The sequence below is a fragment of the Orycteropus afer genome, unplaced genomic scaffold (assembly GCF_000298275.1).
Source record: "Orycteropus afer afer isolate SDZICR_OR568_19922 unplaced genomic scaffold, OryAfe1.0 scaffold00300, whole genome shotgun sequence".
In the NCBI taxonomy this organism is placed as follows: domain Eukaryota; kingdom Metazoa; phylum Chordata; class Mammalia; order Tubulidentata; family Orycteropodidae; genus Orycteropus; species Orycteropus afer.
The window spans coordinates 1,359,555-1,377,736 of NW_006921887.1; the positions used below are offsets into that span (position 1 = coordinate 1,359,555).

The window sequence follows — 18,182 nt, forward strand, 5'->3', positions numbered from 1 at the left end:
TGGCCTTGCTTGCACGTCTGGCAGTTGACTGGGTCAACAAGCATGACTTGGCCCGTGTCTATGCTCATTCAAGAGGCTAGCCTAAACTTTTTCACATGGAAACTGGTTGTAAAAGTACCAAGAGAGCAAGTACCAGTATACACACCTTTATAATCCTCTGCTTGAATCTTGTTTGCTAACATCCTAGAGCTCTGGTAGTGTAGTGGGTAAGACATTTGGCTGCTAAACATAGGGTCAGTGGTTCAAACCCACCAGCAGCTCTGCAGGAGGAAAATGAGACAATCTACTTCTATAAAGATTTACAGCCTTGGAAACCCAATGTGGGTCACTGTGAGTCAGAATTGACTCAATGGCAGTGGATTTTGTGCTAGTTAGTGTTCTCTGAGAGGCAGATGCCAAGGCAGGATTAGATGTGTAAGATTAGTTGTAGAAATGCCTGTGAGGGAAAAATGAGTAGGGAACTAGAGGAGCATGGGAGAGTTATAAGATGGTGATACAGGTCTGACCCCTATAAAGGAAGCAGGGAAGTAAGGAAGGTTGCATAGGAAGAATCTCAGACTACATCACCGTTCTAAAAAAGCTTCAGTCATGCCAATTGGGAGTCCTTGAGCCAAAGTCACCTAAAAAAAAAAAAAAAAAAATCAACTGCTGTTGAGTCAGATCCAACTCATAGCTACCCCTCCTTAGGATTCTGAGGTGGTATCACTACGGAAGTAGATTGCCCAACCTTCCTTCCGAGGAGTGGCTAGTGGATTTGAACTGCCAGACTTCTGATTAGCAGTCAAATGCCTTAACCTAGAGATATTATTACTATGCTCTAGCTTTGATATCTCATTTGAAACAACAGCCACAGTTGGAGGTTCTTCTTCATTAAGTCCCTTTCTGGAAGGATTAGTTGAATCATCACACCATATACTTGTTGGAAAAGAACAAGGAGATACTCCTGGTTTCAAATCAGGGGAGGTACACATTAGGGTTGTATCTTTCACCATACTTATTCAATCTGTATGCTGAGCAAATAATCGGAGAATCTGGACTACGTGAGAAGAATGCAGCATTAAGATTGGAGGAAGATTCATTGACAACCTGAAATAAGCAGATGCCACAACCTTGCTTTCTGAAAGTGAAGATAACTTGAAGCACTTACTGATGAATATTAAAGTACGGATTATACCTCAGTGTAAAGAAAACAAAAATCTTCAAAACTGGACCAGTAAACAACATCATGACAAATGGAGAAAAGATTGAAGTTGACAAGGATTTCATTTTACTTGGAACCACAAAATGGCCATGGAAGCAGCAGTCAAGAATCAAACAACGTATTGCACTGGACAAATCTGCAAAATAACTCTTTAAAGTACAAAGATGTCAATATGAGGATGAAGATGCACCTAATCCAAGCCATGGTGTGTTCATTCATCTCATAATGCATGTGAAAGCTGGACAATAAGTAAGGAGGACCAAAGAAGAATTGATGCCTTTGAATTATGGTGTTGGTGAAGAATATTGAATATATTGCCAGAAGAAGAACAAATCTGTCTTGGATGAAGTACACCTAGAATGCTCCTTAGAAGCAAGGATGACAAGACTTCATCTTATGTACTTTGGACATGTTATCAGGAGGGACCACTCCTTGAAGAAGGACATTATGCTTATAAAGGTCAACAAAAAAGAGGAAGACCCCCAGCTAGATGGATTACACAAGTCTGCAACAATGGGCACAGACAAACCAATGATTGTGAGGATGGCACAGGACTGGGCACTGTTTCATTCTATTGTGCATGGGGTCACTATGAGTCAGGGCTGACCTGATGACACCTAAAAACACAATATTCTTGCTGCTGGTAACACAATTAGTTAAACGCTTGCCTGCTGACTGAAAGGCTGGTGCTTCAAACCCATTTAATGACTCATGCAAGAAAGACCTGGTGATCTGATTCCATGAAAGATGAGAGCCAAAAGAGCCCTCTGAGACTTTGTCAAATAGGGTTGCTATGAGTCGAAACCACTTGACAGCACCTAACAACATACTTGCTAAAATGATGTAATGAGTTCTGCACTGCTAGAGGCTCCTCAGAAGGGATATATGGACAGTTTGAGCATTTGGGAGTTTGTACTATATGATCTCAAAGAGGGCCTTTATCTGAAGTTTTATGCTGGCATCTTCTGTCATTGTGAATGATTGAGGCATGATACTAAAAGTCCATGTAAGGGAGTAAATAATTTCAAATTAGCTGAAGAACAATGTTCTCTGCCCAGGATGAATATAAAGCTGTCAGAATTGCAATTTTAGGTTCCCCCACATGATGTTGGAAGTGTTTTCATTCAGGTTGACTGTTTCTAAAGTGTGAGGTATGTATTATCATAGATTACCCAAGTTTTGATGTTTCATGTAAGTTTAGGGTCACCTTTGGTGATCTAGTTTAATTATTTGGAGTAATCTTTTGTTACTCATTAAGGAGATGTTAATAATTGAAAAGCACTCTTCTACATATATTCTGTAAGCTGTCCATCTCAAGTGACAACATTTTGCCAAAAACCAAAACCCACTGCCATCAAGTTGGATCCGATTCATAGTGACCCCTCCTTGGGTTTCTGAGGTGGTATCTCTACAGAAGTAGATTACCCAACCTTCCTTCCAAGGAGTGGCTGGTGGGTTTGAACCGCCAGCCTTTTGGGTAGTAGTCAAATGCCAAAAGAGGGGATTAATTACATTATCTTGAATGCAATCACTTTCTCTCTTGAAATCTTATTAATATACAGCCATTTGTTACTTTAAATGAGATTTGCACCAAGATGTAGATCTGTATTAAAAAAAAAAAAAATTCTTGGCATTGAGTTCCTTCCCACTCATAGCAGCTGTATTGGACAGGTAGAACTGTCCTATAGGTTTTACAGCAGCAGGCTGCTACATTTTTCTTCTGCGAAGTGAATTTAAACCACCAACCTCTCTGTTAACAGCTGAGCTTTTAACCACTGCACCACCAGGACTCCTTATAAATCTTTATAGCAATAGAAAATATCATGGAAAGTCAAAAAGACAGCAAGGGGCTTGTTTTGTGGCATATATTCATTCACTGCTTCTGCATTATAAACAATGAATTGTAAAAGTTTCTCAACACCACACCTCTAATATCAAACTGTAACCTATTGCTATTGGGTGGATTCCAATTCATAGTGACCCTATAGGACAGAGTAGAACTGCTCCATAGGGTTTCTGTTCTGGTTACCTAGTGCCGCTCTGACAAGAATATACCACAAATGGGATGGCCATAACAAACAGGAGTTTATTCTCTTACGATTCAGGAGGCTAGAAGTCTGAGTTCAAAGTGCCAGGCTCAAGGGGCTATGTGAGAGTCTCATGACCTTGGGCTTAAGCTCTGCCTCCTGCTCCCGGCCCACTGAAGCTAGAGGCATCTCTCTACTCAGGCAGCTGCTAGCTACTGAGGCTGACAAACCCAAAGTTGACAAGTGAAAAGGCATAGTACCGATGTTATCAAACCACACGGCAGGCCATTAATTCAAGTCTATTGAAAGTCCCAAGGTCAGCAGAGCATGGCAAGCTGTTCAACAATGACATGGCTACATGCAGATTTCAAGCGTGCCATAAGCTAGAGACCTTTACCAAAGCTGCTGCTTATATGCAGGAAGCAGACCACATCCCTAAAGCAGCTACTTAGCTGCTCCAATACATTCCACCATAGAGTTAATTACCAGTCTCACCATGGGGAATAACTACATCCAGCTGCCCAGCCACTCAACCAGGCCCAGCCAAGGTGACAGACAGATTTAACTACCACAGTTTCCAAGACTAATCTTTATGGAGCAGACTGCCACATCTTTCTGCCATGGAGTGGTGTGTAGGTTAGCGCTCAAGCCCTTAACAACAAGCTATCAGGACTTGTCCCTCTGATACAATTAAGTTAATTTTCAGTTTCTTGACTGCAACAAATTCTTTTGTCTTCAGACCCTAAAATGCTAGTTGTCTATTCCTACCCAACAAATCACCATATATTTTGACTTAAAACAGCAGTCATTTATTATCTCAATTTCTGTAGGTCATGCGTGGAATGGCTGGATTCCCTACTTAGGGTCTCATTGTGCTAAAATCAAAGTATCTGCTAGAGCTCAGGTTCTCATCTGGGACTCAGGGTCCTGTTTCCAGATCACTGGTTGTTGGCAGACTTCAGTTTCTTGTGGCTGTAAGATTGAGGTCCCTGTTTCCCTGACACACATTCAACTCAACAGTGACACGTTGAACACTTCTCATGCCTCTGATCTTCCACTTCTGACATATCTCTATGGCTTTGTTTCCTGTCCTTTCCCAGGAGAAGGTTCTGCTTTTATGCGTTGACTACTTTGACCCCACCCAGATAATCCAGAATAATGTCTCTATCTTAAGGTCAACTGCAGAGTGACTTAATTACAGCTACACAGTCCCTTTTGCCATGTATGGTAACATATTCATGAGCATGATGCTAGGTAGCAAAGATCATAGGGGTCAAAATTTGGCTTTTCCGCAGTACAGTATTCCCCTGACTAGAATCTAGAGTGCTGTCTCTTGCCCTACCTTTTGACCCTTCACCTGCTAACTCTTCCTTTATCCATCAAATCTCTGATTTCTTGTCTTCACCCCTCTTCCTCCAACACACACACAACCAAGCTTGGGTTACAGACCTCTCCTTAGTGCCCACATACGTACTACATATTCTGTACTTCCTCATTATAGCACTAATTGTTCGATATGCTCACTCATATCTGTTCGTCAAACTATCAGCTCTTTGAGGAGAAAAAAGCCATGTTGTTCTCTGTCACATTTCTTTGCCCCTGCTAAAGTTGTGTGCTAGACACTGATACTGAGTAAAAAAGCTTAGCTTTGTGTGCATAAAAGGGAGAGGTCTACCTGACAGCTACCTTTAAAACAAATTTCTAGAATTATCACCTAGAAGAACTTATAAATATTTGATTTTGCACTGATTTTGTGCATGACGATCTGTATCAATGCCAGTTTCGACTCACTTTATACCAACTATTAAAAGGAAGAAATGAACTGGCCTGCTTTAATGAGAGAGGGTATATAATATGTCTGAGAGGAGACTTTTGGGTTCAAACTCCCAGCTCCACTGTGAGCTTGGACCAAATACTGAACTGTGTCTTGGTTTCCTCATCTGTAAAATGGGATGACAGGGGTAGAACCTAACTGGTAGATTGATTGTGGTGATCAAATAAGTAAGGCAGTGAAGGATATAGTGCCTAGGATATAATAAGCACCATTTTAGGGTTAGGAGCTCTGGTGGCACAGTGGTAAACGTGCTTAGCCGCGAATGAAAAGATGGAAATTGGAACCCATGATCCATTGCACAGGAGTAAGATGTGGGAGTCTGCTTCTGTAAAGATTTATAGCCTTGGAAACCCTCTGGGGCAGCTCTACTCTCCTATTAGGGGTGCTGTGAGTCACAATCAACTTGTCATCTGTGGGTTGGGTTTGGTGTAAGGGTTAGCTGCTGCTGTGGTTGTTATTGTTATTCTTTTATTATCCTACAGGGACATTAAAGGTAATTAAAGAACTACAAGCGAGTGCACAGTGGCTGGCATATACTAGGAACACAATAAATATTTTTGAGTTATTAAGTGATATGCTGACTTGCAATTTTGTTTATATTTGCTCTTTTAGATAAATACGGGAAATTGCTCCACTAATGTCATAAATACAAAGAACTGACTGCTGTGACAGTCATGAATTGCTCACAGTTTGCTAAGGCAGTCTGAAAAATTGTCTCCTGCTGACCTTATCTCTTTTTTCCTCTTATGGAATCAAAGAGTATTTCAAAAAGTCTTTTGATTTCTTTCCCCCCAGAAGGAAAGCAGACTATATTCAGGTGAAATTAGTGTTTTATATATATGGGCATATCATTTTCCGATGATAAAATGAAATGCTCTTGCAACAAAAATATTCTCAGTTGAATTCAGGTGAGGTTTCTCTTTTTGCTTCTCTCCATAAACAGGTTCATCCTAAATTCCACTATAAACAAGCTCATGAACCAGGCACAGATACTTCTTGTGTGGCCTTTTCCTATGATGGTAATGTCCTTGCCTCTCGTGGAGGTAGGTGGAAATTTCTTTTGTTACTGTGTTACTATATATAAAATGATCATATCTAAAACAAATGAAACACTAGTACCCCAATGTTTAGTAAGGCTACTGTGTTTTTGTCAGTATACTTTTATCAGTCTAATTTTTTCATTAAACATTAAAATGCGTTTCCATCTTGGCAAGATTGTTAGTATTAGAAGCTGTCTAGAAAATTTTTGAAAATAAGCATTTTTTTTTTTTTTTTTTTTGCCAAAGTTTTTGTTTTAGCTTCAAATTCCATACGAGGTTGCGGCCTCCAAGGGGGGACGGTAGGGATTTTGTGCATGACAGTCTGTATTCTTTCTATGTCTATTTGTTAACTGTTGGTTTTTGTTTTTGTTTGCTTGCTTACTTGTTTTTAATTCAAACAGTAACTCAATTCAGTTAAAAAAAGTTGTATACCTGGATGTTATTTTTTTAATAGCTGCATAGTTTGATACAGTTAGATTATAAATTTACTTATACATATTCCCCCCCCAAAAAAAACACTGCCATCACTGACTCAGAATGACACTATAGGACCGAGTAGAACTGCCCTGTAGGGTTTCAAAGCTATAAATCTTTACGGAAGCAGACTGCCTCATCTTTCTCCCCTGGAGCAGCTGGTGGGTTCAAACCACTGACCTTTTGGTTAGCAGATGAGTGCTTTAACCACTGTGCCACCAGAGCACTTTTATACATTCATACATGCTCACATGGCTGGATATGGGTTGTTTCTAATCTTTTTCTGTATCTTTCTCACATGGATAGGTAGTGTGTTGATAGAAATAGATGGAATATACTGAGGGCAGCTTATGAGCAAAGCATTATGGGAAAGTGTAAATCATGACTGATGGTAGTCTAGTAGGACCATTTGTGGAGACAGAAAAGAAAGTGTGGGATAAATAGACTGGAGTCATGTTATAGAGGGTCTTAACTGTTACATAAAGAGTTTTTTCCTCTTTTTAGGCCCAAGGAGTTACACTTCAGGTAGATGAATCTAGCAACACTGTATTTAGTCATTCAGTCACTCAACTGCTATTCTATATTGAACACTTATGCTGAGTTAGGAATTAGGCTAGGTGCAGGGTGTAAACTGTGACCATCACACACAGGGTCCCTTTCCCGAAAGTATTTACAATCTAGTGCATATGGTACGGGAGTGAAGGGGGGGGATGAGAGGACTTCGCCCAGCTTTCCTTCCATCTAGCCAGACCATGTCCTTTATCCTTAAGCATGGCATTCAGGTCCTTTCCTCCGAGGAAGCTTTATCTACTGTATTCAAAATAACTTCCCTTGTATAATCAAAAGAAAAAGCATATAGCTCCTTGGAAGGAAGGCTGGGCAATCTACTTCCGTAGTGATACCACCTCGGAAACCCAAGGAGGGGTCTCTGTGGGTCGGGTCCAACTCGACGGCACAAATATATATTATATATATCATGGTGGTGGTGGTGTTATGTACCGTCAAGTTGGACCTGACTCACAGTGACACCTCCTTGGGTTTCCGAGGCAGTATCACTACGGAAGTAGATTATGCATGGTAAATGCAGATATGTATGAAAAGGAGCCCCGGTGGGAAACTAGTTAAGTGCTCAACTGCTAACAGAAAAGTCAGTTTCCTCATCTGTAAAATGGGAATGACGGTAGTAGAACCTAACCGATATGTTGATTAAATAGTGGTGATTATATAAGTAAGGTCGTTAAGGATGTAGTGCCTGGGATAAAATTAGCACTATGTTAGGGTTAGGAGCCCTAGTGGCACAGTGATTAAAGTGCCACCATCTGCTCTGTGGGAAAAACATGTGGCAGTCTGGTTCTATGAAGATTACAGCCTTGGAAACTGTCTAAGACAGTTCTGAGTTCTGCTCTGTTTTATAGGGTCACTGTGAGTCAGAATCAACTCAACAGCAAAGGATTTGGTTTTTTGTCTTAAAATACATACTTTGAATCATCAATTCCAACCTGCCACTTGAGTCCAGAGATGACTCCTAATTAAAACTATATATATTTTATACTTAAAAACTATAGTTTTCACTCCAGGAATGTTAGCTGAATCCCCTGGGAGGCCTTTTAAAACAACACATGCTCCACTCTCACATTCACTTTTGCATCTTTAGGATGATAAACCCAAATAGCCAAGGTGGAGCAGGAAGAGAAAAATGATGAGAGGGGAGTGTAGTCTGAAATTCTTCTCAGAGGATTCTGAAGATGACCAGGCCCCGTCCAGTTAGTAACTAGTGCCAGATCCATGTCAAGTCTTTTTTCAATCAGAACTGTTCCGTTCATCATTCTTACTTTCCTCTTCCAACTTAAAATAGCTATTGGATGACTTGGTTGGCCAACACAATATGTATACTGTATTTCATCATTTTCCTTCCTGGACATGTGTAAAATGGCAAGTGGAAATCTATTCAACAGGGTCTCCAGGGTGTTGTAAGGTACTAGCTTCAGAACCTGATCGTTAGTTGAACTGTTAAGTGCAGATTAATGTTTTCTGTTGTTTGAGGATTGTGGCCTCATCTGTAACCTTTGTAAAGACTTTAGTTACACTAAAATAGCATTCTAAAAGTGAATGTTATAAAGTTCTCCCAGTACAAGCAGGTGCAAAAGTCTAGTTAGTTGTTAATTAACCTGCCAAAAGTCAGGTTTTAGTGGAACGATCACTGGGGAGAGAATGGGGGTTTTCATTGAACTCTCCACTCACCTCATTTGCACCTGATACTGATTCCTTGTTGGACCCGAGAGTTGAGGCAGTTCTTAGCTGTAGGCACTGGGGAGAAAGAACAGCAGAGATGTTACTTATATGAGTTTTTGGCTTTCATTCTGATCACCAATTAGTTAGTACCCCTACAGAAATGTTTAAAAAGTAATTCTTAAAAGAATTCTCACTGTTTTTTAAGTGGCTTGGGAAAGCTGTACTCCCCAGCAGAGTGAAGAATGATTGCCGCAGGTAGAGTTATACTGGAGGAAAGGGAGTCACAGCTCACTCTCATTAATGTTAATGGATGGCCTTACCCACACACTATGGGAAAAGAGAATCTGTTGTGAACTGAAATATTTTCAGTCCTGATGGTCATTAGATTAAGGTCTCGAGAATTCAGGTTATGCTCAAGTGTACCACTGGGAACTACCATCTGCTCTTAAATCAGGCTCTCCAGTAGATTCTCCAGGGTTCCTTCTAGCCTAGAGATGCAACATCATCTGGAAAGTAATTTCTAGGCGGCCAATTCATTATCATGTAGCTTCCTACTGTACTCACAACTCCTGCTTTCAAGCTTCCTGAACAGTTAAAAAAGGAAAACATGTTTATGTGCATCTAGCAGGGTTCCTTCTTTCTTTGTAAAATAATTATCCACTAAGTTTGGCAAACTTTAAACCTGGAAGAATTCTTTTTTGCACAATTCACATTTCTGTCTTTTTATTATTATTCTACCAGGTGATGATACATTAAAATTATGGGATGTCCGTCAGTTTAATAAGCCACTTTTTTCAGCGTCTGGTCTTCCCACCATGTTTCCAATGTAAGTAGTATATTTTTATTATTTGATTAGCATAGGGGAATGGAAAAGGAATTTCTCACCTTTTGTCTTAGGCTGGGTTCTTTAGAGAAGTAAAACCAGTGAAGCTTATATATTTTAAAGGATTTAATTTTTCTTCTAATATTATATAAGTGACAAGTATGTATTTGTCATCTTTTAAAATTTGAACTCTCATTCTATCAAAGCAATTGCTAATAGTTTCTGAGCATTTATAGGTTAGCTCATTTTCTCAAGCTTTTTCTTATCAGAATTCTAATCAGCCATTCAGTGTTCTTCAGTTGTTCAGGTCACTTGTTCTAGGTAGCTGAATACTGTTATCATCCTGCTACAAAGTCAGCAACTGAAGCTTTTAAAGACTTTTCTAACATTGTATACAAGTGGGCAGTGAAGGTGAGATTTGAGCTCTGAGCCAAGCGTCAGTTCCTAGACAAATTTGTCTATTTTGATGGAAATAAAATTTCACATCTTTGTTACAAGAATAACTTAACCAGCAGGAATAGCTTGAGTGGCATGGAAGCGTCCATGCAGAAAGCTGTATAATAAGCATGGCATGAACTCTCACTCAGCCAGTCCACTGCCCATGGCATCAATCAATTAAAACTAACATGAATTTGTAGCTGATGAGAACATTTTTGAGCTGTTATGCCTGCAAAAATTGATGTCAGCTGCATAACCTCTGGTGGCACAGTGTTAAGCACTTGGCTGCTAACTGAAAAGTTGGCAGTTCAGACCCATCCACAGCTCCACTGGGGAAAGACCTCGCAATCTACTCTGTAAGAATTACAGCCTAGAAAACCCTATAAGGCAGTTCTGCTCTGTCCCATAACGTTGCTATGAGTTGGAGTCAACTTGCCCAACAATAACAGCATAACTTCCTTGGGTCATATCTTAGATACTGAAAATCAGTGCATCAGAAATGATGGAAGTGGCCATATTGCTAATAACAAGGACTATTGAATCATAACCGTCAGTTAGGTTCCAGTGATGCAGCCTGCCCGTCATCGCATGGTGCTTGACTTTACCCAATTTTGGGGGGTGGGGTGAGTGAGATTAGCAAAATGTAGTTCAAAGAAAGACCAAAATAATCACTTCTTCGATATTAATCATGCAAAGAATCTGAGGTTTTCTGCACTCCCGTTATATTAAAAATATTATAGTATAGAAATAAAAGGAGCTCTGGTAGCATAGTGCCTAAGGCACTTGACTGCTAACCAGAAGGCTGGCGTTCAAACCCACCAGTCACTCCTTGGAAGGAAGATGGGGCAATCTACTTCCGTACTGATGCTGCCTCGGAAACCCAAGGAGGGGTCACTATGAGTCAGGTCTGACTCGATGGCACATAACAACAACAACAATAGAAATAAAAAACATGGATTCTAGAGTGAAACTGCCTAAGTTTGAATCCCATTTTTACCACTTGTGTGATTTGGGCAAGGTTTATTCAACCTTTCTCTGCCTCAGTTTTCTCATCTGTAGAATGGGATGGTAATAATATCTTCCTCATAGGAGTACTGTGAAAATTAAATGAATTGAATTAATATCAGTAAATGCTTGGCTCATTGGAAGTCTGATGTAAGAGTTAGCTCTTAATATGATAACGTTGCTTATATTTTGTTTAGCACACTAATTACTGCACTGTGTGGTGTCATAAGCTTATATTTATAAACTGTTTTTGTCCTTAGGACTGACTGTTGTTTCAGCCCAGATGATAAACTCATAGTTACCGGCACATCTGTTCAGAGGGGACGTGGCAACGGCAAACTTGTTTTCTTTGAACGGAGGACTTTCCAAAGAGTTTATGAAATCGACATCACAGATGCGGTGTGTACATTCTTTTCTCCTCAGCCTTGAGAGTGACATTTGCATCTAAACCATCTTTCGTTTTTGTTTTTGTTTTTTAATGAACGTAAGCCCTCACCCTCAGCAGCTACAATGGTGGCTGCTTTTTTCTTCCAGCACACACATGTTTATCAGTATGTTGCAGATTGGCTGGCCTATCTTCTTCCTTCTCCCTGATCTAATATGTGCTGTGGGCTCACGTTGTATTTAGAATTTCAGCTGAGCCTGGGATATTTTCTCCTTTCTGCCAACCTTGAGGAAGGAGGAAGCTGGCCATGATGTAAACAGAGAAAGGAGTTTCCAACAATGTGCATATTTGTGAGGGATTGTGGGCAGAAGTGAAAGATTGTGCCATCCGAGAGTGGGGAAATTGATTAGTTTTTCCTAAACTTTGAAAACTCTGCCGTGATCCTGTTCATCAGAGTGGTAATCATTAAGAAGCATTTGCTGAGTTAATTTTTATTTAGTTGTATGGAAGTTTAAAATATTTCAGACTTAACTTCTATACCTAAAAATTATTTTGTTTCTTTTAGAGACTTATATGAGCACTAGAACCCCAGCATTCATTCATTCATTCATTCATTGATATCCTGAGACCAGAACCACTTATAGTACAACAACAGTAAAAATTCCTGGAGGAAAATGTGAAGTCTTTTAAAGTATGTATTATTATTTAGAAGGAGCTCTGGTGGTAGTGTGGTTAAAGTATTTGGCTACTAACCAAAAATAAGGTCGACAGTTCAAGCCCACCAGCCGTTCCATGGAAGAAAGATGAGGCAATCTGCTTTGGTAAAGATTTACAGCCTTAGAAACCCTATGGGGCAATTTTACTCTGACCTACAGGGTCACTATGAATTGAAATTGACTCAAAGATAGTGGGTTTTGTCTTTTTTGGTATTACTATTTAGATGATGAGGCAAATCAATTAGTTTCTGTAAATTTCCTCTGGCTCGTTGTCAAATCCTTTAGAATTGCCTAAAGCTTAAACTGTGCTTTTCTGTAGTTTTCTCCAGTTGTTTCAGCTCTTTATAAACAGTTGAGACATACTATATACTTAAGTGTTTCAGGCAATTGAACAACTGTTTTTAAATCATCAGCAAAAAGCTCCTGTCTCTGATGTTGTGGTGTTACTGTGGAATCTTAATGTATAGGCCCTAAATTTGAAACCGTGGTGTAGTCAGTTGAGTCTTGTAGAGACAATAAGAGAACAATGAGACTAATTCTGGATGAGCACTGAAGTTTTATAGATGTTAATCTCATGACATAATTTGAAATGTGCCAGCACTAATAATAATTTTTTGGATGCATTCAGAAGCCAACTAAAACACTAAAATCAAAGAAAAACTCTCTTGACTGTATCAACTTTAATCTCAAAAAGTAAAATTATTATAATTGGTTCTTCCAATTATAATAGCTATGTTACTGTAATGAGTAAGCTCCAAGAAGTAAGCTGTGTTCTTCTGTGCCTCTCAACAACCAGGCATTTCGGTATTTTTCTTGGTGGTGTTTTACTTAAATTGTAATTTAAGTTGAAATGTAAATAAATTGAGGGATGCTGACATATAGATTGTACTTTTAAAGACATAGTCTTCTGTAGTGTCAGGAAGAATATGCTGTTTGCAGAGAAATTAGAGTATGTTGTCTGAGTTACCTTTCTATCTAGATCTTTTCTAATAGCTTTGTATATTTCAAATTAGCACTTTCTACTCACTAGAAGGGAGCTCTGGTGGTGTAGGACCTAAGGCATTTGACTACTAACCAGAAGGCTGGCAGTTCAAATCCACCAGCCACTCCTCAGAAGGAAGGTTGGGCAATCTACCTCTCTAGTGATACTGCCTCGGAAACCCAAGGAAGGGTTGCTGTGAGTCGGATCCGACTCGACGGCTGTGAGTTTGGTTTTGTTTTGTTGACTTCCTAGAAAATCCTAACAGAGCTTTAAATTAAATAGAGAGTCACTGAGAATTTTGATGTCATAACTCTAGGATCATTGCCTGTGACTTGGAGCTACCACATCTTCCACTGAGCATCTTGTGCACATTTCCCTTCAGTACTCCATCCAATATTTCTGCCATATACCTCTGTCTCCTTGGAATTTCCTTGTCACAGTATGCCTCTTCTGGAGTATGGCTCTAGTATTGTTGCAGTTGATAAAGCCAAAATTAGTTGTCTTTATACCTGCTTCCTAAGGAACCCTGGTCACACAGTAGTTAAGCACATGGCAGTTCAAATCTACCAGCCACTCCAAGGGAGAAAGATGTGCCAGTCTGCTTCTTTAAAGATTTACAGCTTTGGAAGCACTATGTGATAGTTCTACTCTGTCCTATAGGGTCAATATGAATTGGAATTGACTTGATGGCAATGAATTTGTTTTTTCCTTTTATATTTGTTTCCAGCCTGTGTTCATGTCTGTCTATCAGCATTGCACATGCAGGCAGGCTCTGCCTCAAATTTCTAGGTGGCCACAAGACTACTAGAAATGAGGCGTATACACCCACTGGCATCAGCCATTCCATACCTCATTCATCTGTGATGGAGATGTACTTATGAGATACTTACATAGTGTTGGCAAACTAAAAGAAATTATTATTGTTTATGGAAAGCAAACAGTAAACAGTAACACCAGATTTTTCAAAAGAGCAAACATTTACCCTACCCAACGTACCCATGGACATAAGAGTCATTCTTAGGTCACTGGGCAGGAGCACCACGGTTGAGGCCAGATGCTGTATTCACATTGTTGCTGCCTCTGGCTACCACCACATGGCCTAGGGGTTCTGCATCTCCTGAGGCTTCTGCTCTGCCACGAGGCCTTGCCACTCTGGTGGTATGACCCCCACACAGGATCTCCTGAGCCTCTACCACTAGCCTTTTCTTGGCTTCTGCTGCTGGTTCCTGCCACACTATCCTATATGGTTCTCGTTGCCACACTGCCTGGGTCCATACTGCCTGAAGGCCCATGTGGCTCCCACTAGGCTACCTGAGGTAGGATGCATGTTGCATGGGTCACCCTTGCATGGGTAAATGTTACAACTCTTTAACAGCAGGCAAACCTCCTACATGGAGCAGCCAGCTGTCTCTCCATGAGCTGGCAAACACACCACATCTGTCTCCTTTGTGGGCCAACCAGCCCACTGTCTCTGTGTCCTCAGCATTGTAGCTCTCTTTTCTGAATCTAGGAGGTTCTCAGCTTAGGGACCCTGGGTCCAAAGGACATGCTTTGCTGCAGACTCTTCTTGATAGTAGTGAGGTCACCCCCAAAACTCTGTAGGACTGATCCTTATCTAAGCCTAACAAGATAGCAAAACTGCCCAATCCCCTAGCTGGACTGCAGGGAGCTCAGTCCTGTTGGGTGGATTTTCAAGCCACTATTGCTGAGTAAATTGACCAATCACTTGCAAGATTGTGGCCCAGCTGATCATTTTGTAGGAGTTTTAAGCCCATGCCTATAAAGGCCACATAAAAGTAATTAATTACACTGCATAGTCAGTATGAACAAAATAGTTGCCTTACCAGAAAGTGACTGGGTCATTTTTAGTCAACAGGAAATTGGTGTGAATCTTAAGATAATCACAGCAGAATAGGCCCTGGAACCCAAGCTAACTTGTGGCTTTAGTCCATTTTTCTATGACAGAAAGACTCAGTGAAGATTAAAACTTCTGTAAAACAGTAGAACACGATTTCCCTGCAAGCACTCCAAGCTTTTAGTGGCTTTGCCACTAAACTGGAACTTAAGCATTACTTCACAGTAATGTACAGTAGTTTTTTTCAAGATTCAAAGAGAGTGAGGAGGAGGTTCAGTAGTATGTGTTCACTGTGTGAACTGCACTGTGTGTGATCTGTGCACATATTGGTATCACTCGTGGTATGGAACAAGTCAGATGTTTATGTAAGAAGATGAATATGTATGCTGATAATAGACTTTCCACACTGTTGAAATGGACCTGTAGAACTAGTTTACTTTAAAACAGGGGCAGTTTTAAATCAGCCCTGTTAATATAGTAGATAATGAAGAGCTGAAAAGAAATGACACAATTCAAAAAGTCTTGATACATCCATTCCTCATTTATCAACATGGTTAGGTTCCAAAGACCAGGTTACTATGTGAAAATCAGCATTATATGAAAATGAAGGCTGACCACATCAGATCTCAAAGTGGAGGATGACTACATCATTATGTAACTCCAAATTACATCATTATATAACTGCTGAACACTGAAACACTGAGGATCATGGTCCAGCCAAGTTGACACAGAACCTTCATCATCAAAGCTAGTGTTACTCTTTTCTCACACTTGCCTGAGCCTTCATTATTGCCAGGCATACCCCATTATTGTGAAAAATAATTGGTAATAGATTTTTTTTACTGTGATCATAAATGGAGAGTGTCAGATAATGAGATAGTCAATAAGTTAGGAGTCAGTATTTGTGTTGTGTTTATATAGCACTATATATATTTATAGGAGCTCTGGTAGCATAGTGGCTAAGACACTTGCCTGCTAACCAGACGGCTCGTGGTTCAAACCCACCAGCCACTCCTCGGAAGGAAGGTTGGGCAATCCTACTTCCGTAGTGATACTGCCTCGGAAACCCAAGGAGGGGTCGCTATGAGTCAGGGCTGACTTGACGGCACATAACAACAACAACAACAACATATATATTTATATCTGTTTACCTTTGTATTGTCATTAGTTCTTGGACATGTAGCAGTTGCATGGACAATTCAAAAATGTATGAGGTAACTGTGCAATGTCCAAATTCTTCTATTTCCTTTTGATAAATTGTCAGTGTATTGACTGTATTTAAGGACAACTACAAAAAAAAGAAAAAAATGATTTTGACCTGAAAATGAATCTAGTAAGAAAGAGCTGTAAAAACTAGATGCCTGATCGAAGAATAAGAAGAAATTTCTTTCACTTAAGCAGTTGTGGAATATTTCCATCCCTTTGGTATTTCTTAAGAGAAACTTACTTCATTTTTGTCTTTAACAAGAGAAAATAGACGTTTATGCACGGTGTGGTGGCATGTGGGACAGCACGTGAGAGATGACAAGGTGGAAGAGGAGGCTGGCAGTGGAAATCCGGGCCAAATGCATAGGGCCCTGTGTTCCATGCCAGTGAGTCTGGATTTTCTCCTCAGGCTCTGGTGAAGCATTGAAGGATATTAAGACGGGATAGGCAAGATCCTATTTGCATTTAGGAAGCTTACTCGGGCAAAGTTTGGAGAAAGTTTTAGAGGGAAGCTAGTCAAAAGGCAGGCAGTCAGGAGTTAGGAGACTTACTGCAGTAACCTTGTGAGGGGATGAGGTGCTGGGAGGGCGATGAAGACCTCACTAAGACTCTAGGAATGAAAGACAAGAAACTTGAATGAGGTCACACAACTTGCAGGTGGCAAGAAGAAAGACATGGAAATAGTCAAGTGTATGATTCTCTCATACTCTGTTCCCAGTCCATAAGCAAATATTCTAGACTTCACCTTCAGATATGTCCAGAGTCCAGCTACTTGTCACTACCTCTGCTGTCTGGTGCAAGCTACCATTATCTCTTGTTGAATTCCTGCAGTGACCTAAAAACGAATCTCTTTGCTTCTACTTTTGCCTCCTTATAATCCATTTTCTTCACACAGCAGACAAGAGTGATCATTTTTAGGTAAACACACTATTTCTCTTTTCACAACCTTCCAGTAATTACCCCAAACCCTCACTTATTATGGCTTTACTACCTAACCCTGCTAATGCTCTGAAGTCATTTCCTGACACTTTCCACCGTTAAGTACTCTTCTGCAGGCACACTGGTGTTTTCGTGTTCACTCAACAATGCAAGGAAGCCTCCACCTCAGGGCCTCTGCATTTGTCCTCCGCCTGGAACACTGTTGTGCCCAGATAGATCCACGCAGCATGCTCTCTCACTCCTTTCAAGTGTCTGCTCAGATGTCTTCTTATCTGATTGATCTTTCTTGACCATCTTCTAGGAACAGCAATCCTCCTCCTCCTCTTCCTTCCCACTGCCAGCTCTCTCTTTTCTTGCTTTATTTTCTCCATAGCGCTTCTCATCGCCTCGTGTAAGTATTTGTTGTTTTTGTTTTACTATCCTCTTCCATCAAATATGTAAGTGGCATGAGGGCAGAAACTTTGTTTTATTCACTGTGGTATCTTCACTGTTTAGAACAGTGCCTGGCACATACATGGTGCTTAACATTTGTTAAATGAGGGAACGGTGTACTCAGGAAGTGCAAGTATTACATGTTGTAGGACATGTTGTTGCTGTTAGGTGTCGTCGAGTCGTTTCCAACTCATAGTGACCCCATGCACAGCAGAACGAAACACTGCCCGATCCCGCACCAGCTCCATGATCCCTGCTATACTTAGCCCATCATCACAGCCACTGTGTCAATCCATCTCATTGAAGGCCTTCCCCTCTTTAGTCGACTGACTCTCCACCCTACCAAGCATGACATCCTGCTCCAGGGAATGGTCCTTTCTGACAACATGACCAGAGTAGATGAGACGAAGTCTGGCCATTCTCGCTTCCAAGGAGCATTTCAGGTGCACTTCCTCCAGGACAGATCTGTTAGTTTTTTTAGCAGTCCATGGTACTTTCAGCATTCTTCTCCAGCACCACAACTCAAAAGCATCAACTCTTCTTTGGTCTTCCTTATTCATTGTCCAGCTCTCACATGCATATGAGGTGATTGG

General features: G+C 40.5%; 1 protein-coding gene across 1 annotated transcript in view; it reads left to right on the forward strand.

Moving 5' to 3' along the window:
• The window catches only part of WDR70 (WD repeat domain 70), a 544,244-nt gene that overhangs the window by 442,102 nt on the left and 83,960 nt on the right, over nucleotides 1-18,182 (forward strand). Inside the window, exons 11-13 of the mRNA XM_007951575.1 lie at nucleotides 6,006-6,105; nucleotides 9,550-9,634; nucleotides 11,335-11,473. Of these exons, the coding sequence (XP_007949766.1) occupies nucleotides 6,006-6,105; nucleotides 9,550-9,634; nucleotides 11,335-11,473 (324 nt within the window). The remainder of the gene's footprint in view (nucleotides 1-6,005; nucleotides 6,106-9,549; nucleotides 9,635-11,334; nucleotides 11,474-18,182) is intronic.